This window comes from Vitis riparia, unplaced genomic scaffold, assembly GCF_004353265.1.
Source record: "Vitis riparia cultivar Riparia Gloire de Montpellier isolate 1030 unplaced genomic scaffold, EGFV_Vit.rip_1.0 scaffold466_pilon_pilon, whole genome shotgun sequence".
In the NCBI taxonomy this organism is placed as follows: Eukaryota; Viridiplantae; Streptophyta; class Magnoliopsida; order Vitales; family Vitaceae; genus Vitis; species Vitis riparia.
Genome location: NW_023269683.1, coordinates 150,420 through 174,750, shown reverse-complemented (window position 1 = coordinate 174,750; position 24,331 = coordinate 150,420). Strand labels below are relative to the sequence as shown.

General features: G+C 34.4%; 1 protein-coding gene across 1 annotated transcript; it reads left to right on the top strand.

The window, feature by feature from the left end:
• The first annotated feature begins 480 nt into the window (after nucleotides 1-480).
• Nucleotides 481-21,847, top strand: LOC117909910 (peroxisome biogenesis protein 12). The gene is made up of 10 exons (XM_034823959.1): nucleotides 481-659; nucleotides 991-1,096; nucleotides 3,790-3,938; nucleotides 5,706-5,955; nucleotides 7,046-7,155; nucleotides 16,183-16,257; nucleotides 19,242-19,328; nucleotides 19,602-19,688; nucleotides 20,118-20,255; nucleotides 21,318-21,847. The coding sequence occupies exons 1-10, from the start codon at nucleotides 552-554 to the stop codon at nucleotides 21,387-21,389; spliced, it is 1,182 nt and encodes a 393-aa protein (XP_034679850.1). The 5' UTR covers nucleotides 481-551; the 3' UTR covers nucleotides 21,390-21,847.
• Nucleotides 21,848-24,331: the final 2,484 nt, after the last annotated feature.

The following is a 24,331-nucleotide window of genomic DNA, read 5'->3' as shown; positions in this document are numbered from 1 at the left end:
TAAATTAATTATTTTTATTTATTATTTTAAGTCATACTATTAATTTATCAAATATATTTAATTTATTTAATTACTTAAATTAAGTTATTAAGTTACTTTAAGTTATTAAGTTAAACACTTACTAAGTTTATAATTTCTAAAACAAGTGAGGTTTGTAATTTTCTAAAAATGTGATTAAAAAGAAAAAGAAAAACTAGGTATCACAATTTGGCACTGGTTCATGGTGCTATTCTGGTTTTGGTATCAATTTTGGAAGTGACACAAAAAGATAGAAAAACTTTCTTATTTTAAAAGTATTAAAAAGTAATAGAAAAACATTAGGAAAAATCTTTAAATTTAGAAAGCCAAAATTGAATCAACGTTACAAAATTTAAAGCATTTTCTTGTAGATTTCTTATTACATGTTCGTCCCTCAAGTTTCCAGAAATAACAAAATTACCCATTTCTTTCCTTATCTTATTCTTCCCAACAGTTCCATCAGGAGGTTGAAGAAAGGCCTGTAAGGGGATGTGGAGTTGAGAGCTTAGAAGAAGAGAAACGAAGATAGAGAGATGTTGTTCCAAGTGGGAGGGCAAGGGGCTCGTCCCACCTTCTTCGAGATGTCCGCCGCTCAGCAGCTTCCCGCTAGTCTCAGAGCCGCCCTCACCTACTCTATCGGTGTAATCTTTTCATACATACCCAATTTCTTCTCTTTCATTTCCTTTCATTTCAGTCATCTTTACCATTTAATTGTATGATTCAGAAAAAGTTCAACTTCTGGGATGATTTCCCAATTCCGTTTCACAGAATATGAAATGGGTATGCTTGTTTTGTACAGGGGGTTTTCAAAATTTTTTTGGGGGATTTAATTGAATTTTTTATATTTTGTTTTGGTGATTATGTTGCATTTCCAATTTTTGGATTGAATGCTATTTGATGTGTGATACAGTTTCAGAGCTTCGTTGTTTTTAATCCTGAACGTTAGGGTTTATGTTATGTGTACGCTCGCAGGTGTTGGCATTAAGAAGACCGTTTCTCCATAGGGTGTTAGACTATGAAGACGAGTTCTTTGCCTTATTGATGCTGGTTCTTGAATCTCATAGTTTAAGAACTACAGGTTTTCTTCCTTCTATGCTGATTTGAGTTTCATGCTGCTGGTTTTTATTGACAAATGCAAGGAACTATGTTTTGTTCTTTTTTCTGATGATGCATCTGAATCTACCATGTGAAACTGAGGTTCTATAATTTTAGAAAAAAATGTACTATATATTGTATGGAATTTATCTCTGATGCATGTATATTTGAATGTGAGTGAAGCACTCATGTCAGATATGATATGTTACTGTTACACTTAGTTTTAGCATACAGAAGCAAAAAGACCGGGCTCTTAGATAATTCAGTTATGCCCCTGTGTCCAAAGATTGGGGAATTTGATGGATCTGACACATGGATACATGCCAGAATCCAACACATGTACTCAAGTCAATTTTACACAGCTGTAATAAGAAACCCTAAAGAGTGCTTATTTTCTTGTTTGTATTAGCCTCTTACTGTTTGTTTGATTAGTTTTTATTTGTTATGGACAACTTCTTGCTTTGACAAGTTCTTGAGTTTATCTGAAATCACTTTTCCTCTACATGTTACTTTTAAACATCATGTGATTTATGAATGTTAAAATACTAGTAAAAGTTCATCTATGACATTTTATATCTGCTGTGTATTGGATGTCTCAGAAAGGCATCTTCTAAATGGTATTACAGCAATAGAACTTCAGTCTAGTTGATGCAGTTCACCTGCTTGCTAAGCTAGCTCTTTGTTTTTTTTATGGGATCTAGGTGCAAAAATTTGATATCCGTATCTGCATTCACTTTTTGCCTGTTCATGCCACGCAAAAGAGTGTGTTCTTCAATATGATGTATAAAGAAGTTGTAATCAACAATGTAAAAATAATAAAGTAATATATAGTATCAAAGCCACAGAGTTGGACAGTACACTATGTAAAATGTCAGCCTTCCAGAAAATATTTATTGCATAAGTTAAGCATAGAGAGAAGCATTGATATAATGAGTTTAAAAAAGAGGTAATTTATTGGAGATCAATGGGCTCTACAGAAAAGAAAGCAGAAGTCACCAATGTCTAATGAGGAGCATTAAGATGGAGAGCTCCAAAAGGTGACAATTGTTGAGGATATTTGGTGGAAACAGAAAACTGGATGTCTTTGGCTTAAGGTTACATCTCTCTCTCTCCCTTTCTCTCTCTCCCCCCCTTCTCTCTCTCTCCCTCTCTCTCTCTCTCCCTCTCTCTCTCTCTCTCTCTCTCTCTCTCTCTCTCTCTCTCTCTCCCTCTTATAGAGGTAGTAAGTCACCAATGTCTGTTGAGGGGCGTCATCAATATGAAGAACTCCAGCTGGTGACATTGCTAGAGGTGATTAGATTGAGATGTCCTTGCTGTCTCTCTCTCTCTCTCTCACACACACACACACAAAGAGGTACATAAGCCACAAATGCCTGTTGAGGAGCATCAAAATGAAGAGCTCCCAAAGGCGACATTGCTAGAGGAGATTAGCTGGAGATAGAAAACTCCTCTCTCCCTCAAAGAGTTAATTAAAGTCACCAGTGTTTGTTGAGGAACATCAAGATGAAGAGCTCTAGGAGGTGACAATGCTAGAGGAGATTAGATGGAGATGGAAAATGGGATTTCTTTGGCTTTAGGCATCTCTCTCTCTCACTCTCTTCCCCCAACAGGTGAGAATGCTAAAGGAGATTAGATGGGGATAGATAAGGGGATGTGTGTGGCTTAACCCTCCCTCTCACCTCCTTAATATGGCAGGATGGTAGAGGATGATGGTCACTAGGAATTGTGAAGTCATACATATGATTGTGTAAACAACTCTGAATTTCTTGATTCCACACATATTTGTCTTATGCCAATTGCCCTCTGTGGGGAGATGTAAAGGAATGATCTTGTTGGGATGGAATGGATATATGAGAGATACATCTCATGGAAGTAATGGATGATAGGTGCTCTATGGTGGTTGAAATGTGATATGAGCAAGCTACATGAAGTTGAAGGATGGGTTCCCTGGTATATCCATGTTCCACAGCAGTGCTAGTGGTATTTACTATTTATTGAGCTGATTCAAATAAAAAAAGAGCAGTGACTCGTGATGACTGATCATTGACTTATCTCTCTCCCTTTTTTGTCAAGTTAGTCATTCAGCAGCATTTATGTCCTTGATATGGCACATCGATTGTATGGAATCATTTCTTTGCCAGGTATCCCATGGTATATTTTTTCCATTTCAATAGATCTGGAGACTTCTGGTCTTTTCATATGCATTTACTCCTTTGTTGGTAGTTGGGCATTTTTCTATTGTTTCATCAGCAAAAGAAAGCTCAAATATGGTTTCTAAAATTTCCTGCTATCCTGTTGAGCCTTCTCATGCAAAAAAATGAATGAAAGGGAAAAAAACGTAAGAAAGGAATGGTGATGGCAATCCCTCTTACATATATGATTGTTAAAACAAAGACTTGTTGGAAGTGAACATTTTCACTGACAAACTGCAAATTGGGTCTCAAGTCTGATCCAGATATAAGCAGCCACCTTTCCACCCTTTTATGCTTTCTCGTTCTCAGCTAAAATGCTTCTCCCATTACTACTGTGTATCTATTGTACTGAGTTATGGATTTGGATCTTTTCAATTGGATGTATCATGGTTCAAATTCGTTTCAAATATGACTATTTTCTTACCTCTTCTTCTTCTTCTTCCTTTTTATTTTTTGTTTTCTTTTTGCTCTTGATTTTCTTCAGATGCTTCTTTTTCTGAGTCTCTATATGGCTTGCGGAGGAGAGCTGTAAGGATAAGAGTGAAGAAGGATAATCCTCTTTCAGACTCCAGCGATGTGATTCATCACTCTGGATTAGAAAAGTATCAAAAACGCCTCTCGGTTTTATTTCTGGTACAATCTACCTTCTTTTTTTACCCATAAAAGAAAAAAAATACTACTTTGATGTAAGGGGTTGAAATTTCTGTTATTGATTAATTACTGGATTCTACCTGGTTACCAAGGAGAAGCTTAGATCTATTCTGCTCTTTGTATGGGAAACATTTTTTTTTCTCAAAAACAAGAGATGTATATATTTATATTAATGAAAACATGAGAAGGATGAGGAGTCCTCCCCATGATTACAAAAAAAAAAAAAAAAAACAAAATCCTGATCATAATTGCATGGGAAACTTCCTCACCTATAAATTAAAAGAGGAGACTCATATGAGAATTGTTTTATATGTGCAGCTTCTGTTCACCTATGTTGCTGGGACACTTTAAATATGTATGAATACCTGTCTTGATCTTGACTGGACAAGGGTTTGAATATGGGTATATGTCTGAAAATGCCTGTCAATCAGATATGCAAACAATAGGTGTATCCAATAAAGAAGAAGGATGAATCCCTAGCTCATTGTTTGATCTTAAGCTCAAACTGGACATTTTGTTTCAGTTATATTTTTCATGTTGGATTATGGTATAAGTGAGAAAAAAAAACTTAAGTAATTGAGCCTATCCCTGTGTCCTAAGATCTGAGGATCAAACAAATCCAATGCTAGGCAAACACCAACACCGTGCGCTTCTACCCAAGTCATATAAGAGAGCCGATACTTGAGTTGAGCTGAGCAGACCCATACTTGAGTTGCTGAAAACTTGACCCCATCCAAGAAAGAACAGACACAGAATTGACAATTCTTAAAACACTTCCATTGAATACAACTATTCTCTTTCCCCGTTAACTTCTATCCTAATAAAGTTGTTTTGTGAATAACTCAATTATCTTTAGCTCTCTATCTTGGAATATGTAGTTATCTGTTACTATGGCCATTTTGTCAAGTGGTAACCTGAATGACTAGAGAAAATCATGTTTTAAAAGTCAATATCCATGCCACTTAACTGGAAAGGAAATGAATTTCTCTCAAATTTTAATCTTGATTGAATTGACTTGTGGTATAGCATGTTGCAACGATGCATTTTTAAAATTGATGAAGAACCCAATATCTAGTGTAATGGGCACGAGTATTGGTATGGGATACAATATGTCCCCAACAGGCAGCTGTCAGGCATATACCTAGTTGATGTGTGCAAGAACATGAGTGAAGTGCCTATCTCAAATTCTCTGTCATGGACGCCCCATTTTGTCAAAGGATAATGAAGAAAAAACACTTGGAAACTTTGCCAAGTCAGTTGCACCCTTGTGTTATGATATTTAGATATCAGAGAATCTGACATGAGAATACACATCAGACTGGGCACACATTGGATTATGTTTTATTTTCTGCAAATTACCTAGAGATAAGTTATCCTTATCCGTAAATGTAGTAAAATGATGATATGTTGTATACAAAATAAATGAAAATTCTCAATGATAAGCATGATTTCTTATGAGAAATTTGGTAAAATTAATTATTATTTTAATTATTATCTTGTTTTTTCTATTGTTTGTTTTCATTTGGTACTTGTTTAGGTATATTGGCTGATAATATGGAAAAGTTTTGTACCTCATATGTGCCTATAGTTTTATATTTTCAAGATGGCTATTTGGCTTGATTCATTTAAACAGTGAACTATGTATATCAATAGTTTTAAATATCATTGAATGGTAAATTAATTTCTTCCCCTTTAAATCCCTGGTGAGATAAAGAGCTGATCTTTTGGGAGTTGGTTGCATTGATTTAGGTTGTTTTGCCATATTTTAAATCAAAATTGCATTCAGTCTACAACAAGGAAAGAGAAGCAACACTTCAAGCTAGTTTATGGGGTCATGGTGATGAAAGATTTGATGATGCTGATTATTTTTCTGAAGAAAGGGGTTCTCTCATTCCAACAAGAGCTTCAGATGTCGAAGTTTCAGTCAGAGCACGATTGACAAAGAGATTTCAAAAATTTATAGGCATTTTCTACCCATGGCTTCATGCTGGCAATGAAGGTTTGTGCAGATAAGGTTTAGGTTTGTCATTCATTTAAAGAACCTATATTGTCTATTTGAACTGTGACCAAAATTGGAACTTAATTGGGAAGAAGAATGATTTGATCCATGCTCTTGTTGTTCTATGAATAAATATTTAGCTATGGTATTTAAGTTTCCTTCTTCCCTGGTGCAATATAAAAAGGTTGATTATGTAGTTACTTGATGAAAGCATGAATACCATAAGTTGAAATTTTTTTATTGGAGTCAGCTAATACCATTTACAACTGCGATGTGCTTCAAAGGAAAAGAAAATTTATGGGTCACTTTCTTTAATGTTTGCCTAATATATGAATCAGCACTGCTAACATTGGTCCCATAGGCATTTCCCCTCAAATTATTGTTATTTTTCCAATCTTTGTTTTGCTCCCAGAAACGTAAGGATCCTTTGTAGTCTGGCTTATGCTTGCTGGATAACCTCCATACTTCTGTTCCTTTATTGTTGCAGAGGCCATTTTTCTCTGTTTTCCTTGTGAAGGTATCTCCACCTTGTGTGCTATTCCTTTTTCTTCTTCAGTAATAGTCGCCTTTATGGCAGTTATTTTGCCATTAAATCTATAATTCTGGTGTATGTACAGGGAAGTCCCAGTGTTTGGCTTAGCTTAGCATTTTGTTTGAACTTTTATTTTGTTATTTTCATTTTTAAGCTAATTTTTAGTATTTCAGGTAACAGATAGAGAAATGCATATGTGCTATTAAGGACTGAATTATGTAATTGGAAAAACCATTTATCTTTTTCACTCTCCTTCTAGATAGTTAAGGTACTCCACCTTTTAGTACTAATAAATATTAAAGGAAATGAAACCATGGTTAGGTGTTCAAGAATCTTTTCTCTTCTAGCTATTTAGAGTTCCACTTATGGGGTATAATTGAAATTTCTGCTTTTTGGAGCTGTTTATTACATCTCCAGTTAAAGAAATGTGCTCGGTAGTTTTCCTTATAATGTTTGCTAGGAAATGTTAGCTTGGTCTTGTGTCTGTCTGTCTTCACATGTTTGTTATGTGAATCTCCATTTTGTTTCCCCAATCTGAGCTAGATTTGTGCTGTGCAGGATTATCATTTGCCTATCAGCTGTTATATTTGTTGGATGCTACTGGATTCTATTCTCTAGGACTACATGCTCTTGGGATTCATGTGTGTCGAGCTACAGGACAAGAGCTGGTATATATTTTCCATGAGTTTTCCTTTTTTTAGATAGGATTAGTTTTTTGTTGGTTAAATAATTTCAAGGATTTGTTTCAGTTTAATTATGTATTTTTCTCACTTATCAAAAAAAAAAAAAAAAAAAAAAGTATTTTTCTGGACTACTTAGTTGCATACTTGCTACATATAGATAAGCTATTACTAAAATTTTCTATATTGGTGTTGTCTATTATATTATACCACTTTATTTTGAAATACTAGAAGTTGATTAATTTGAAGTTGAATACCTTTGTGGTTAAGTGTCTTGGTACCGATCAAATCTCTTGTAGCATTTCTAAAAAGTTATCATGTACACACAAATATTTAATTATTTATGCTGTTGAGTGTTAGATTGTTACTAAAATGGAAATGAAGACAAATAAGTAAATGCAAATGAAAGAAAAGGGAAAAAAACAAGAAGGGAGAGAAATCTGCATTATTATAGATGGGAGATCCTTTGCTTCTCATTTACTATGATTAGTTGCAGCACTCATTTTCTCCCATATATATATATATTTAAGGAAAAACACATTCCTTTGCATCTAACCTAATAATAAGATAAGGTGGATTTATAAATAATGATTTGGGTTTTTGTGTATACAATTACATTCATTTTTTAATTTAGAAGTTAAAGGGACTTGTGGCAAAGAGATCCTTTGTGTCTGTTACTTCTCATTATTGTTATGGAAGCTTTGAGTGGACTCATCAATAGTGCACTTATACATATGGCAATGAAAATGTTTTTTTTTTTTTTTTGGCAGCATGGTGAATGGCTACTTTTGTTTTTGACACTCCTCTCACATTGTTTTGATTTGGTTATGTTTTGGCTGTTAACTTCAACTAAGAGGAGCTGATTCTCATGGATGAGAAGGGAATGTGTATTGGTTTATAACAAATCTTTGGTGTTGTATCTATAGCATTTCTTCAAGCTATCTTTAACCTATGTAAATCCACCTTTTAGTCTTATTGCATCTCATGATATCAGAGTAGGACCAAGATGAATGCTATGACAATAGTCAGAATTCTGCACCACCTGCATGATTCATTTATCCTTCTCCTTGTAAATTGAAACTCTTAGCTTAGACAAAGTGTTAAGGAGCTTTGCTTTCAAACTTGTGACACATAAGATGGCATCTAGTCTCGGGATTTTGGATATTTCAAATGCTACCAAGTACCATCTTAAAAGTAACAGCTTCATCAGGTAAATCCTCTCAATAAAAAACCATGCCGTTTCTTTGCCTTTGCTTTCTTTTGGACTTTTTATCAGGACAGTAACTAGCAGTATGACAATAACCTTGATGCTTATAGAACTAAGCACCATTAGCTTTTGTTTCCTCCCTTTTCACTTTTCTCCTTTTTATTGCCCCTAGATTGTGGTTTGGCTCTCTTTTTAGAAGACTCCTTTAAGTTTTTACCTCTTTTGTCATATCAAATTTTCTGACTCCTAGAAAAGAGATCCAAAATTGTCATGACCAGGAGTGATCATCTTCACACTCATCGTTGCCCTCTCGGGAAGTTTTTATGTCTAATGCCCTAACTATTTCTTAGTTTGTTTGGACAAAAATTCAAATGTCTAAATTCAATCTTGAGAATATCAACGTTATGTTTATTCTGTACCATAGCAGTGGCTTTAGATTGGAATCTTTTGGGTTGAGATTTTAAATCCTTTTCCTGATATTTTAGCTTCAGGAATTTTGTCATTAAGGGTTGGACAAGAATTCATGGTCACTAAGTTTGTTATAAAATGCACTAAATGCTATCTTTCATTTTAGTGGTCAGCTTTTGATGGTTGGGAGATCTTCACATTGTTGGTTTGCTCACGGTTGATTTCAAGAATACCCCACGGTTTCGTTAGTTATCTCACATGTAGAAAATCAATAATGTTTATTAGCTGTGACAACACCAAAGGTGGTATTTTGGGCATTAGGGTTCCAGTGACAGTGACAGTGACATTCACTTTCTCTTCATTGTGATTAAGCCTTTTTCAGCAGCTGTACCAATCATGCCCACGATCAAATGAAGTGAAATTTCACCTTGGTTCACGATAAATGGTTTTTTCCCAAATTGGGTAATGGTATGCGGTATCTCACAGACAGATTTAAGGGAAGCCCTTGTCTTATTTTCATCTGATAATCAAGGATAAGAAATGGAATTGCCCACTTGTTGAGCATTCATAACTATTTAGTTGAATAGAATCACTCTCACATTATTGTATCATATGAGTGAACCTTGCTCAGATAGCAATTAAAAATCTGGTAGCATATTCCAGATAAAATTACCTGATCAGGAAAATTACCTGTCTTCAATCTGGAACGAATCTATTATATCGATAATGAATCACCTAGTCCAATGAAAATTGATGAAATATATTGAATAAACTACATTGAGCTAGAAGAACCAAATTAGATAAAACATATTGAAGACCAGTCTTCAGTCTAATCCTAATTCCTAAGAATCTTCATTCACACAATCAATAGACCTGAGGGATTTTTTGACATGAAATTTCTAGAGGAAAAACCACAGGGAACCTAATTCAGAGACAATGCACATTGTCTAAAATAAGGTAAAAAAGAGATCCAACTTACTCAAAGCTTTAATGTTGATTAATCTGATCCCACTTTTGTAGAAGACGCTGTAACCAGTTCATAATGGATCATTTCTATGATCTAATAATGAACCAAACCCTCGATCCATTACATGAGTTATTCAAAGAGTTTCTACCCACCAAATTTGTCACACCAAATCCATCCTTATGCATGAGCACAATAAGCATAAACAATGATGATAATGGTTGTTTTTCTCAGAACACAAAATTTCTTTGAGATATTCCTTTTTCTTTCAAAATTTGATATGGAGAGGTTAAAACTCTGATTCCACACTCAAATTGAAAATGATGTTTTGTTGAAGGAGTGCATCTCAAATATGATGAGAAATTGTTTTATAGATCAGGTCACCTGATAACAATTTGGAACAAAATATGGTTTGAAACAATTCATGGCTTTATGAGCTGAACAAGTTGATAGATCTAAGGCTTCAGTTAGTTGAGCAATAAACTTGATTACATTTCACTTTAAGGAATTAATCCTTTGAGTGAATGAATAAAACTGGCTTCAATCAATGGACGACAAAGCTCAATCAATTGGTCAAATAATACTCCATTCCTTCTTTTCTTTTCTTTTTTTTTTTTTTTTTTTGTTGGGGGGGGGGGGGGGGGGGTTCTTAAGCTATGTCACATGGGTTTGGGTTCAGGTACATGTTTGGTGTGTTGGATCCTTTGCATCCCAAAATATGATGACATTGGATTTGGATGAGAAGGTTTTCAACTATAGATGTAGGTAATTGGATACAACATTAATTAAAAATAAAGTGACACTAAATATAAGTATAGTAAGATAAGTCATTGACTCATTTACAATGCTATATGGTTAATTATAATTCAAGAATATGTTTGTTTTATATATATATATTATTTTTGTAAGATGCTAAGCTTATTTTACTTTGATGTTACTACTAATTATACATAAAGAACATGTTTATTACATGTTTTTTTAATTTTTATTTTAATAGGATGTTGGGAAAAATATTTAAGATGATTATACTAGTAAACTTTGATTAGTTTAAATTTAAAAAAAAATTATATTGATTTTGTGATAAAATTTTTCTAATAGGTTAGATATTGATAAAATATAACTCATTTAATTTCTTATCATATGAAAGTTTTGAATTTGTTTTTTGTTATTATATTTTATATAATTTAAAAAAATTAAGAAATATTTAAGTTTTTATTACAAGAGTTAAAAATTAATTTAAAATTTATTTATTTTTCATGATAGTTTATTTTATATTATCGAGTATAATTTTTAAAAATTAAGAAAGGAAGGGATAAAGATAGAAATAAATATATCTAAAGCAACATAAGCATTGTTTTAGAAAAATAAAAGAACGAGATAATGCAGATAAGTAGGATGCTGGTAAGAGCAAAGGAGAGAGGCTTAGTAGAGGGTTTCCTTGTGAGCAGGAGTAAGGTTAGAGTGTCACCTTTGCAATTTACAAGTGATACCAATTTTTCTTTGGAGCTTCTATGGTAGATTTGCAAAACCTCAAACTAATCTTGTTGGTTTTTGGGCACATCCCACAACCAAAAATCACTTAGAAAATAGCACTTTTTGTGGCATTAACATGAGTTAGGATCAAAGCTTTAGTTTGGCTTCGATGTTAGATTGTAAAATCTCAAACTAGCCTTTAAATTATTTGGGTCTTCCATTAGGAGGAAACTCGAAGGCAAACACATTTTATGATCCAGTTATTTATAGAATTTTGAGGAGATTGGATGAGTAGAAAAAGGCGTTCTTGTCTTTAAGTAGTAGAATGACACCAATCCAATCCTGTTTGTCCCACATTCCTTGCTATTTCCTATCCCTTTTCAAGATTCCAACATTAGTGGCATAAAGGCTTTGAGAAATTGCAAAGAGACTCAGATGGTTACATCGCTGTCCTTGAAAGGCTATTGCACAAGTCTTTCAGGAGTTTTCCTTGTTTACTTGGTTTAAGGTAGGAAATGGGGAAAGAATTCAGTTCTGGGAAGATTTGTGGTGGGGGGACCAACCTTTGGGAACCCAATATCCAAGACTATTTAGAGTAGTCTTGGATAAAAACATTCCTATTTCTTCAGTTCTCGGTCCTACTCGTCCTTTCTCTTGGAATTTAAATTTTCGTCGTAACCTATCAGATTTTGAGATAGAGGACTTAGAAGGCCTCATGCGGTCACTTGATGGATTGCATCTATCTCCTTCGGTTCTAGATGCTAGATTTTGGCCATTATCTTCTTTAGGGCTTTTTTCAGTCAAATTCTTCTTTCTTACATTATCTCAATTTTTTGGATCTCCTCAGGTTTTCTCTTCTAAGTTTGTTTGGAATTCTCAAGTTCCTTTCAAAGTGAAGTCCTTTGTCTGGTTAGTGGCACACAAGAAGGTGAATACTAGTGACATGCTACAAGTGATAAGACCCTACAAAGCCCTTAGTCCTGATATTTGTATTCTGTGCATGAAGCATGGGGAATCAATAGATCATCTTTTTCTTCATTGTTCCTTGATGATCGGGTTGTGGCACAGGTTATTTCAGTTAGCTAAGATGGATTGGGTCCCTTCGGTGAGCATCTTTGACATGATATCCATCAAATTTAATGGTTTTGGTTCTTCCTAAGGGGGATAGTTTTATGGCAAGCTGCGAGCATTGCTCTAATTCGGGTTGTGTGGTGGGAAAGAAATGCGAGGATTTTTGAGGATAAAGTAAGGAATTCGGAGTATCTTTGGGACTCTATTGTTTTCCTTGCTTCTCTTTGGGCTTTCTGTTCCAAGGTTTTTAAGGGGATTCCTCTTAATGTGTTACAACTTGATTGGTTAGTGGTGTGTACTCCATAAGGATTGGTACTTTATAAAGAGTTCGCTTGATTTACAGTGTAATTTCCTGTAGTTTAGTTTTCTTTGGTGGGATGATTTCTCATCCTTCTTTTTGTACTTCTTTTTTTCTATTAATATATCTCTGTGTCGTTTCTAATAAAAAAAAAATTGCAAAGAGACTTCTTGTGGTTAGGGGTTGGGTAAGAGATCACCTCATCAGTTGGGACCTAGCATGTAAGCCTAAGGAGTATAGAGGTTTAGGGCTAGGAAAGGTTTCTTTGAGGAATCATGATCTCTTAGGGAAAAAGGCTTGGGAGGTTCCTAGGGGAAAGGTTTGCCTTTTGGCATCAAGTCATTTTGAGCATCTATAAGACATATCCTAATGAATGGAATATGAACATTCTAGTTAGATGGTCACATCGGTGCCCTTGGAAGACCCTTGCATAGGTTTTTCAATATATATATTTTTTTTTCCAAAACTCACTTTGTGGTGAGTGAGAATTTATTTTTGGGAAGATTTATGGTGAGGGGATCAACCTTTGTGTTGTCAATTTCCAAGATTTTTCAGAGTAATCATAAAGAAAAACCTTTCCATCTCAGTTATCCTTGACAACTTCTCCTTTTCTTCTTGGAACCTTAATTTTTATCGTAACCTTTCTAATTTGGAGATTAAGGACTGTGAAAGACTTGTGTCTTCCCTCAATCATGTGCATTTGTCTTCATCCTTTGCAGATGCGAGAGGTTGGTCTTTACCCTCCTCGGGTTTGTTCTTAGTAATTTTTTTTTTTATTGTTTGTTTGTGGCCTTGTCCAATCTATCAAATTTATGCTCCTTTTCTCTAGCCAAACTTGTATGGAAATCCAAAGCCCTAACTAAGGTCAAGGCCTGTGTTTGGCTTGTGGTACATAAAAGGTAAATATCAATGACATACTACATTTGACAAGACCTTACAATGCCCTTAGCCCTAACTGGTGCATAATATGTTCAAGGAGTTGAGAATGGTTGATCATATTTTTTTACATTGTTTGGTTACTATGAAACTATGACAACTATCTATTTAGACAATCTAGGCTGGAATTGGTTCCGCTTAGGAGCATATATGACATGATGACCATCTCATTTAGGGGTTTCAGAAATTTCCTAAGAGGCAAGATCTTATGGCAAATCACTTGTCTCACACTGATGTGGTTTGTGTGGCGGAGAGAAATGCTAAGTGGAGAGCTACAGAGACACTTTGGGGGGGATATAATCCACTTCGATTCATTCGTCTTTTTTGGCCTCTTGTACATTTACTTTTAAAGACATTCCTCTCAATATTGTTCAGCTTGATTGGTTCTCAGCGTGTAGAACAAAAGAGTCTGAATAGCAACGAGAGGAGTTTTGTGTGGGCTAGTGGAGAGGCTTTTGAATTTCTTTTTAGTCTAAACTGGTTGGCTAGGTCTCCTCGTATTGCAGTAGAGTTTGGCCATTTTTAATCAGCTTTTTGTAACTATGGGGAGGACTCCTTATCCTTCTCATGTACTTCTATTCATTTTAATACAATCCTCTTTTCAATAAATAAATAATAATAATAATAATGGGGAGGACTCCTTATCCTTCTCATGTACTTCTATGCATAATAATATTAATAATACCGCACTTGTGTGGTATCATGTTGACATGGGTATTTTAGTTGAAATTAAATTGTCTATGTATCATAGGTCTGAAGTAAGACATGTCAACCAGGAGCTAATAGGCTCAATAGGGGAAGATTAAGGGCTAGAACTAAATCACCTAACGTTATGGTCTGTAAGTGTGCATGTTGATAATGCCAGAAATCTTGAATGGCTCACTTGCAAGGCTTTGTCCTCAGAACTTGATGTGAACCAGCTTGGGCTAAAATTGACTTAAGCCTGCATACTATCTATGTCCAGAAGTTCCCCCAAAAAAGAAACGCTGAAATGGGTCATCCCTAATTGGTGGGTCATGGCATCTAGTGTAAGGAGAACATGACATTGGTTTATCATCTCTTCTTTTGCTGTTGGGTGGCATCTGATCTTTGAGCTTCTATTTTGTCCTTTTGATATTATTTGGCTAATGCTGTTGGTGTTATTATATTTTCTCTGGGTTAGAGTATTATTAGTGACAACAAGAGCAATGAGGGTAGCATTCCATATGTATGTTTTGTTCCATTTGGAAGGAAATATTATGTTGGGCCAAAAAGGGAGTCTGTGTATGAATTAAAGAAAATGTCAGGTACCTAAAATTTCATCTTCAAAGCACACAAAAATGCATCAAGAAGTTAAGAGGTTGTGTTTGAAATATTCTTAAGGACAATCAAACACAGGACACTGATGAAGAGGGAAAAACCACACTACAAATCTAATTGCTCATCTGCTAAATCAGAAATAAAGAATTACTAAGTTCTCTCAAGTTTCTTCTACCTAGAACTTGAGGTATTACAATTTCTTGGAAAAAAAAAAATACAACTGGTACCTCATGAGATTCCTACTAGTAACTTTTTGGAGAAACCATATTCTGCAGACAAATCTGAAATGATGGTGAGAATACCACAAACAACTCTCCAAATCCCATAGGTCTTGAGAACCAAATCAGACCTTAGAGAAGACCATATTTTGATATTGTATCTTCACTGGTTGGTTTCTTTTCTTTGTCTCTGATGGTCACAGCACAGACAACTGCCACGCAGAAAAAGAAAAAAAGGGGAAAACTACCTTTTTTCCTGTTCTTTGTTTAGTTTTAAATAAAAGCCTTGTGGAGCTGGACCCATAAATTAATATACATATCATGTTATATGAATTTTTGAAGGTAAAAAGCTTCCTTAGGCAAAGTTGATAGTTTTTTCTGAGTGCTTTTACCTTTGGGTTAGGGTGAATGATTATTGGTTTGGATTTCCATCTTTTAACTTGTTTGATTCTGTTATTTGAGAACAATTTTCTTATATCAGAAAACAGAAAAACAGTATATAAGTTTAATATGCTATTTGGTTAAGCATTATCAATGAAGAGGAAAATATGAACCATTTTCAACAAATTTTCGTTTAAGCATGTTTGAATAACTGTTCTTTTGAAACAGGGTGTGCTCAGAGAGCACAAAAAGATGCCCTCGAAAACTGTTTGAATACTGTTCTTGGAGATGAGATGTGTTGCATTCTTTGAATTTATAATTTTTCTTTTCCTGCTTTTTCAGTTCCAGTGTCACCTAATGGGTTTATGGGCTTTGGGTCTTCTTCTAAGCAATACAAGTTTATTTTAAAAAGATGATGCGTTATTTGTGTCATTTGTTTAGGAATTGGAAAATTTAGTGTTGTGTGCTTAAATGGGATGCATAGATCTGTTGCATTGCATGAAGCAACTACAAAGATTATACATTGATATATAAAACAGAGTAATTGCATCTTAAGTGATATATTCTTTTCCCAATACAAACAATATTGAAGTTTCTTCTATTCTCATACTGAAATTTCTTCTATTCTCATAATTGTAAGTTCCCTAGGTTCACTTCCATATGTTGTTACAGTATGCTAGATAGACAATGAAATTTTCCTTTTCATTTGATTTTTGTTTCTCATTGTTTTGAACTTTACCATTTTTTGATGTCAAGGTAGATGGATACTTCTTCTAGGATTTCAAAGATAAGGAGTCGTGAACGTGATAGGCTTCGTGGCCCTCCATGGTTGAAGGTACATCATCTTATTTGCTTAAATTGTAACTTCATTTGACTTTAATTCTCTTTTGTATTCACTGGTATAAAATAAGACTAATTCAATTGTGCAACTCCATCTCGGATGACATTTATAAACCACAACAGATTAATTCTGCTGTTCATAAATTGTATTTGGTCACCTGTTCTCAATTCTGTTCTTAATGTTCAACACAGGGAATGGTAGGATGATAACATCCTTCCAGAAGGCATTCTTCCTGATTTGATTAAACTAGATGTTTTGGTTATAGGATCACTACAATCATTTTGCAACCTGTCTTAATTATTCTTATTTCCCATTGCATGCCACCATCAGTGGGAAAAAAAGAAGAGAGATGTAGCAAATAAGTAGCAGTAGCAACCAACAATGGTTATATCATTCTGAGAGTTTAGAACAATGTTTATATAGAATGGTGGTACTGGTCTACAGTTCCTTTTCCTAGGGTAAGTTGTCTTCCAGATACAGGCACTGGCAGACTATCAAACTTTGTGTACGTGGTCTATAGTATACCATCTGCTATTGCTCATGAACTTTGAGTTGCATCAAGTTTATGAATCACTTATATCTGTAGAACTTATTATCAATATTATTGGTGTTGTGTTGGTTTTTTGATCTTTTCTTTTCCAGTTACTCAGTCCTATTACTAACAGTGAATGTGGTGATGTCATCAACATTGCTTGTAGTGATCAGCTTTGTGGCTAGCTTTTGTAAGGTTATTCAAATTCAGGACCTGGACAGATTGTCCAAACAGAATTGAGGTTTAATTTTGGTGGAAAATATTTGTCAGCAGAGGCTGAATTGAGGTTTAATTCTGGCGTAAATTTTTGCTAATTTTGGTTGAAAGTATTTATTTGCTAATTTAGAATGTTGAATGTTTTCTTTCTTTTTTGAAAGATTTTGGGTACTGATTAGGAATAAAAAAAAAGGTTGATGGCCATTCATTGGTTTGCTTCTACTTAAAAGTCAAAAAGTGTATCCCATAATTATTAATGGTTAGTAGTGGTCTTTTCCCTTGCCTTTGGGCAGATTATTCTGATGAATTTAACTTGAAATAAGAATTTCGAGGATAGTTTCATATTTCTTGGTGCTGATTTATTGACTGCCATGGGTGCTCTACTGTGTACTCAGAATTTCACCAATATAGCCAACCATGGGTGCTCTACTGTGTACTCAGAATTTCACCAATATAGCCAATCATTTTTAGGGGTTTGAGATTGGTTCATATCCATTACCAAAGTACTTTTTAAATAAAGTGCTCTCTACCTTTGTACAGATTGTGAATTTTCCTTCTCAATGCAATGCAATGCCAATTTTGGGAGGAAAAATGTTACATGTTTTACTTAAATATATGTAATTAACTAGGAGGATTGGTGTAAGGTAAAACAATGAAAGCCTGAGCACAGAATCATAGTCATAGGAATCACTTATTTTTGTTTTTCCTCATCATCTTTTTTTTTCTCATTCATTTCTTTTAAAAAAAAAATATTTTCTTTCTTGTCTGAAAACTCAAAGAGTATGGGTACTTTGTGAGTGTAAAACATGGAATTTGTTTTTCCCCTTTTAAGAAAGATATTGTCATAGGCTTAAGAAGTTTCAACTCAGCTGTGTCCCCTTCTATGTAAGAAAGGACAAAACTCTGAACCATTCTTTCAAGAGTGAAGGAAAAATTTTAGGTATTACATTAGTTTTAAGCTTCCCCAGCATATGGCTACTCCTGTGTTAGCATTTGGCATTTGCATACAATTTTCAGTTTTGTCCCACTTGGTAATTTTTCTTCGCCTGAATGGTTGATGGTGTTGCAAGAACTAGGGAGGACCAAAAGGAATTGAGGCACAAAGAAGTATTTTGCATATGATTTAACAAAAAGTATGATCCTAGATAGATTGGTTTTGAATCCTGCAGTTGACTTAAAATAGTTGGGAGTTGGGCCCAAGGCTTTCTTCAGTTGATCAGGTAGTTGATCCATTAGCAAAATAACTGTCAATTCACATTGACTATCTAGATGGAAAATTAATAAATTTCTTATATTTTGAACTTGTGTCTAACGAAACCAAAATTGTGCCATGCATATTATGTACAGCCTTTTTTTTTTTTCCTGGTTATGCATGATACTGAGTTTCTGGATTCTATAAGCATAAAGAATATACCCTTTCTTCTTAGTGGGGATCACCAAAATTTAGTTGATATGTTAGTGATATTGGTAGATATGTTAAACTGCCATTCATACTGAAAACTCATAAAATGGTGAAGTAATTTTCTCTTATTTGGAATTTTCATTAACCTAACTGAATCAAAATTATGACTGCTCACTACGGAGTCTCACAACTTTGTGTTCCTGGTTATGTAAGGTAAGGTACTGAGTTGCCGTGTTTTGTTAGTAAAGTAATTAATAATAGATTGTTTCTTTATTAAGGGGAGATCGAAACAATAGGATTTTTGAGGATAAGGGGAGATCGGAAGAGATGTTATGGGATTTGATTTTGTTCTATTCCTCTCTTTGGGCTTCTTGTTCTGTAGCTTTTAGAGGAGTTCCTTTAAATGTGTTAGAACTCAACTGGAGTGAGGTTTGCGCTTCAAAAGTTTGAGTTTGGGGGTTTCTCTTTGTTTTTAGCTAATGTTGGGGGTTTTTATGTTGTTCAGATTGTGTAGGAAGGACCTCTCATCCTTCTTGTGGTTTCTTTTGGTTCTTTTTTCTTTCTTTCTCATGTATCTTTCCTTCTATTAATATATTTCTCTTCGTTTCTGATCAAAAAAAAAAAATAATAGATTGTTTCTTTAGGTGAAGGTAAATAAGGCTATCAGGCAGTTGGATATTTTTTCTATTTTGGTCGTTATTCTTTTCTATTTTTTTTACATGCTTGACAGTATTAGCAAGAAATGGAGTTCTCTATCATATTGTTGCCATAGGAATAGTTCCAACTATTATGTGGATCAAGATTGTTTGACCAAATTTTACAATCCAGGCATTGCAAGGAGCACTGCTCAGCTGCACCTATACTATGCTTGACTATGCACAAACTGGGCTAATTGCAGCAGTATTCTTCTTTAAAGTGAGTGAGGCCTTACATACTAATGATGTTAATACTTCATCAATTGTCTTAAAAAAAAAAAATGATCATGTTGTATTATGTACCCAAACCTGTATGTAATGTCATTAGGGAACTAAATTGATTTCATAAAATTCTCTTATTGGTTCTTGGACACATTTATGTTTATGCATTTTGACATGAGTTATAATCATAGTAGGATTCTGTTCTTGCTGTTTAACATGTTTTGTAGATCTAGTTTTCCATTGACATGCTATTGATTTGAACTACTCATAGATGATGGAGTGGTGGTACCAATCTGCTGAGGAAAGAATGTCAGCTCCAAGTGTCTACCCCCCACCACCTCCCCCTCCACCTCCAAAGGTGAGTCATTTCTTTAATATGCTTCCAGTCTATCTCTTTTCCTCCATAATCCACCTCCCTCCATTTCTATGCATGTCTATCAAACTTTCTATTTCCCTATTTTAAGTAGTTTGAAAATATATTTTACAGTTGAAGAGAAGACGACCTATTTTCCATAACATTTTTGTTTCAGTGAATGAAAATGAATAGTGTACCAAAACAATAATAACAATAATTAATCAAAGAAGGCCAAAACTTCCATATATTTTTGTTGCAAATGTTTCTGGATTTTTTTTTTCTTTTTTGTGAATTTAGATGATTTTCAGAAGCCAGTTGGTCACAGGGTTAATATTTCCAGAAGAAGTTAGAAGAAAAACACTTATGTTGCCATGTTAATTAAACAAATTCAATGGTCAATTTGTGATGGTTTCTAATACATCTTGAAAACAGGTTGCTAAAGAGGGGATTCCACTCCCATCTGATAGAACAATATGCCCTCTATGCTCACAGAAGCGTACAAATCCATCAGTAGTTGCTGTATCAGGGTTTGTCTTCTGCTATGCTTGCATATTTAAGTATGTTTCTCAGGTGAGGTCTCCAGTTTCTTTTCAGTTGACTATTTCCTCTTGAAATGGAATTTTATTTTTTGTGTTAATGAGAAGATTTGTTAAAGGGGGTGGTGTGAGTATTGAAAAAAAGAAAGGCTTAGAAGATGCTGCAGAATGAGTCCCTTTTTCCAGATTTTCTTTCACCTGTTCCTGTTTTAAGCTTAGAATCTTATTTATGATATTACATTGTTAAATGGGTAACTATAAATCAAATTGATTCTAAGCAAGCAATAATATGACTACTTATGAAATCAGGTTCTAAAATTCACTGCATTATTGTGACTAAACATATCTGCTTGATATAAACAAATCTGTTTGTAATTTAAACAACAAATTTGGTTTTACATGGTTTCTGGAATCTTTCAGGAAAATCCTGCTTCCCCTGAGCCCATTTTCCAAACTTATGGAAACCACTATGGAAATCTCAGGACAAAAATTATTCTTCCATATGGTGCAGCAAAATGTTAAATCGTTATACACATATGTACATATGCATGTGTATATAATACTTACATGAATAAATAAATATGTGAAGTGTATGCTTCTGCATCGCCCATTTGTCTTGAAATTGTCAATAATTTATCGTTTCAGCTATCTCCTCACAGATTCCCCATTAGGATATGTATACATCACCTTAGCCTATTTCTCAAACTGATGTCATGGTTTCTTCTGTAGCTGAACCAGCTATTTATATCTTAATGTGAGTTCGATTTATCCACCATTATCTTACCCATCCACAAGAAAACCTAAAAGCATAATCTTTCCAATTGGTAGGGGGCTTTCTTTTATTAGGTTTTTCTCAAGTTTTGGATTGTTAGTAGGGTTAAAATCACTAAATCCTGTTTCAAACCGAGATCAGCACCTGGTGCATACAAGTTCTGAAAGGGCTCGATTTTGCTTCTTGTTTTGGTTGACTACTCTTATTTTGTTACTCCATGCTTTGTAGTTTAACTTCCTCTCTTACTTGGGTGGAATATGTTTTTCTTAACAGATGCATATATTTATCTCACGTATCTTTTGTTTTTGATTCACATGGCAACAGTATAAGCGATGCCCAATTACATTGATGCTTGCAAATGTCGACCAGATAAGGAGGCTGTTTCATGATGTGTAGCAAACCCCATTGGGCTTTGTAGGAATAATAACCAAGTCAACACAAAGCAGACATGCTGAGAGGTGAAGGGTTTTACAAGACAAACATAATAATGTGATTCCTTATATCACAAAATCTTTTTCTCATGTGGCCAGATTGAATCCACAATTACCCAACTGCAGTATCATTAGACACATGCCTTCAGAGAGAACCATTGTCAATATGTTAGAATTAGATGTATAAATAATTTGGCGAGTGTACCCTAAGAAGATTGTGTGTAGGAACACAGGTTGCAAACAATCAATTGATTACTGCACTGCATTATGCTCTGGAAACAAATCTTAAATGTTTTTTTCTTCTTTTCACAAGTATAAATATATTTGGAAGTGCAAAGTATAATTATGTCATTCAAGGTTGTGTAAGTTGATTTAATTACACTTGCTGCAATAATAATCAGATTTTGGAAGGTACCTTGCTTAGCTCGGAATTATTTGTGCAATTCCTGACTATGGTGAATGTTCCTAGAAAGACTGAATGCAGCCATCTTTCGCTGGATCATTGCTAGGGTTTTTTTGACTGCTGTTGGGGTTTCTTCTAGGCTCTTATGGCTGCTGCTGGTAATCTTCTCTTGCTCTCTATGTTAGTGTTGAGGTCCTTTCCTTTCTATGTTGCTTACTGCTGCTGGTTGCTGCTAGAGTTGTTAGTTTCAGGGGCCTGTGTTATTGCTGTGTTAAACTTGTGGGTATAGAGGTTGTGGATAGTTCGAAGTTGCTAGTGAATTCAAGCACAGATAAAAAGGGGTTTTACTGTATTCAGGACTTGTGGAACAACTGTATTCTTGGGATGATGTGAATGAGGCCATAGTTGAGATTGGCATGGATTATTTTTAATTGCTCTGAATCACAATGGCCACTTGATGGACATTATGAGCTTTAGAGATGTCTCCCAAATATGTTATATTTGGCCTTTGAATACTCTTATATATTGGGGCTTAAAAAGAAATACATCTATTTCAATTCATCCAACCCTTCTTCAACCAACTCCATTGTTGATACATGGCGTTCATTCAACCTTTCCAATCCAAATATGTACAGACTACAAAGAAGTTTCATACAATGATTCCATACAGCCCGAGGGTTTGTTTAAGTACTTTTTAGAGAACTGCTTTGTGATGTTTTTTAGAATAAAAGTATATTTGGAACTTAAAATGTTTTCAACTCTTTTTCTTTTAAAAAAAGTTGAAAATTATTTTTGAGAACGATCAACAAACCTACCTTAGAGCTCAGTTTCTCTTGCATTCATGATCAATGAATGGAAACAATATTAACTACAAATAATTGTGGAACTTGTTAGAAATATGAATTTTCCTATTTGGAGTGTCTTGTATATATTTATGAAATTATATATAGTTGTTAATTAGATTAGGAAATTGTGTATAACTGTAAATTAGATTAGAAAGACTAATCCCCGATTTATAAGAATTGTCCTGATTTATGGAGGCTATTAGTTTATTTATTTCCTTTAATTTCTTTATAAATATAAGATATAAGTTAGGATTGTAACAACCAATTCAACAAGAATTTTTTTACCATCTTCTTTCATATGGTATTAGAGTCACTTTGACATTCTTCATCAGCCTTCATTATTGATTTTTGTTCAAGTTTTTCAGCGTTTAGTGCTGAAGTTTTCAAGGTTGATTCTTTTAGCCTTGTGTGTTTTGTTTATTTTATTTTTCATTTTTCATTAGTTCTCCTACTTCAATGTCCACTTGCAATTTCTAGGATTTCACCATGTTTGACATATATGAGACTTTCGCCACTCGTAGTCGTCTTTTGTGAAACTTTGCCTCATCAAACCATTGGAGAGTTACAAAATATCAATTCAACATATCGGTTGAATGGCCTCAATTAGTGTGACCTTTTTGAAAGGGAAAGGAAAACTAAGTCATCTAATTAGCATAGGTTCGAGCTTGAAGATCCAAAGTTCAACCAATGGGATAAAGAGGATTCCATGATCATGTCATGACTATGGAATTCTATGTTGCCCAAAATCAGTGGCACTTGTAAGACAAACACATTCTAAGGTAAGTGATGCCACTAAAATTTATGAAATCAAGTAAAAAAATCTCAACCACTAAGCAGAGAGCAAGAAATGGATTATTACCAAAATATTCAAATGAAATCTAGTGAAGGCATTGCAATGTTAAGAAAGTTTGTTGAAAGGGAACAAATTTTTGAGTTTTTGCTAGCCTTAATATTGAATTTGATCAAGTTCAAGCTCAAGTCTTAAGAAAGGAAGATTTTTCATCCATTAACAAGGTGTTCATTATTTAAGTAGAGAAAGGACCTTGTTACAACAAAACCAAGAGAGAGCAATTTCAAGGGCCTAAACCTAGGACAAGGTGGGGGTATTGATAGTGGCAGATATGATTTTTCCAAGAATAGGGACAATGTTTGGTGCACATATTGTAAAAAACTGCGATATACAAAAGAAACATGCTGGAAACTTCATGGTAAAGCACATGGTATCAATTGTGCTAATGGTTTTAAAGGGGGACAACAACAAATCCAAGGTGTATGTAGCTGATGTTGATAATTCTTAAGAGGAACAAGCAAAGTATAATAACACAAAACTTGGAGAATTGAATCAGGAGGACGTTGAAAAGCTGAAAAAAAAAAATTTGGGTTCATTGGAGAAGCCTATGAGTGCTGATCTCTTGCATATTCAAGTAAGTTTCCTTTCTCTCTTGCTTTTAGTGCCTCGAGTAAGTCCTTTTCAAGCTCTTGGATAATTGATTTAGGAGTTACTGACCATATGACACATTCATCAGAAAAATTTAGCACATATATTCCACGTCCTAGCTATAAGAAAATAACTATTGTTGATGTGTCTTTAGCTATCGTTGCAAGTTAGAGAATAGTCAATTCGTTGAGTTTTAAAAATGCCTTACATGTTCCTAAGCT

What these genes read in the sequence shown, in the direction of transcription:
- LOC117909910 (XM_034823959.1), top strand. Translation starts at nt 552, where the DNA reads ATGTTGTTCCAAGTGGGAGGGCAAGGGGCTCGTCCCACCTTCTTCGAG. An exon ending in GCCTCTCGGTTTTATTTCTG is followed by an intron (nt 3,939 to 5,705) that starts GTACAATCTACC and finishes GCATTGATTTAG; the next exon opens with GTTGTTTTGCCATATTTTAA. An exon ending in GAGCTACAGGACAAGAGCTG is followed by an intron (nt 7,156 to 16,182) that starts GTATATATTTTC and finishes ATGTCAAGGTAG; the next exon opens with ATGGATACTTCTTCTAGGAT.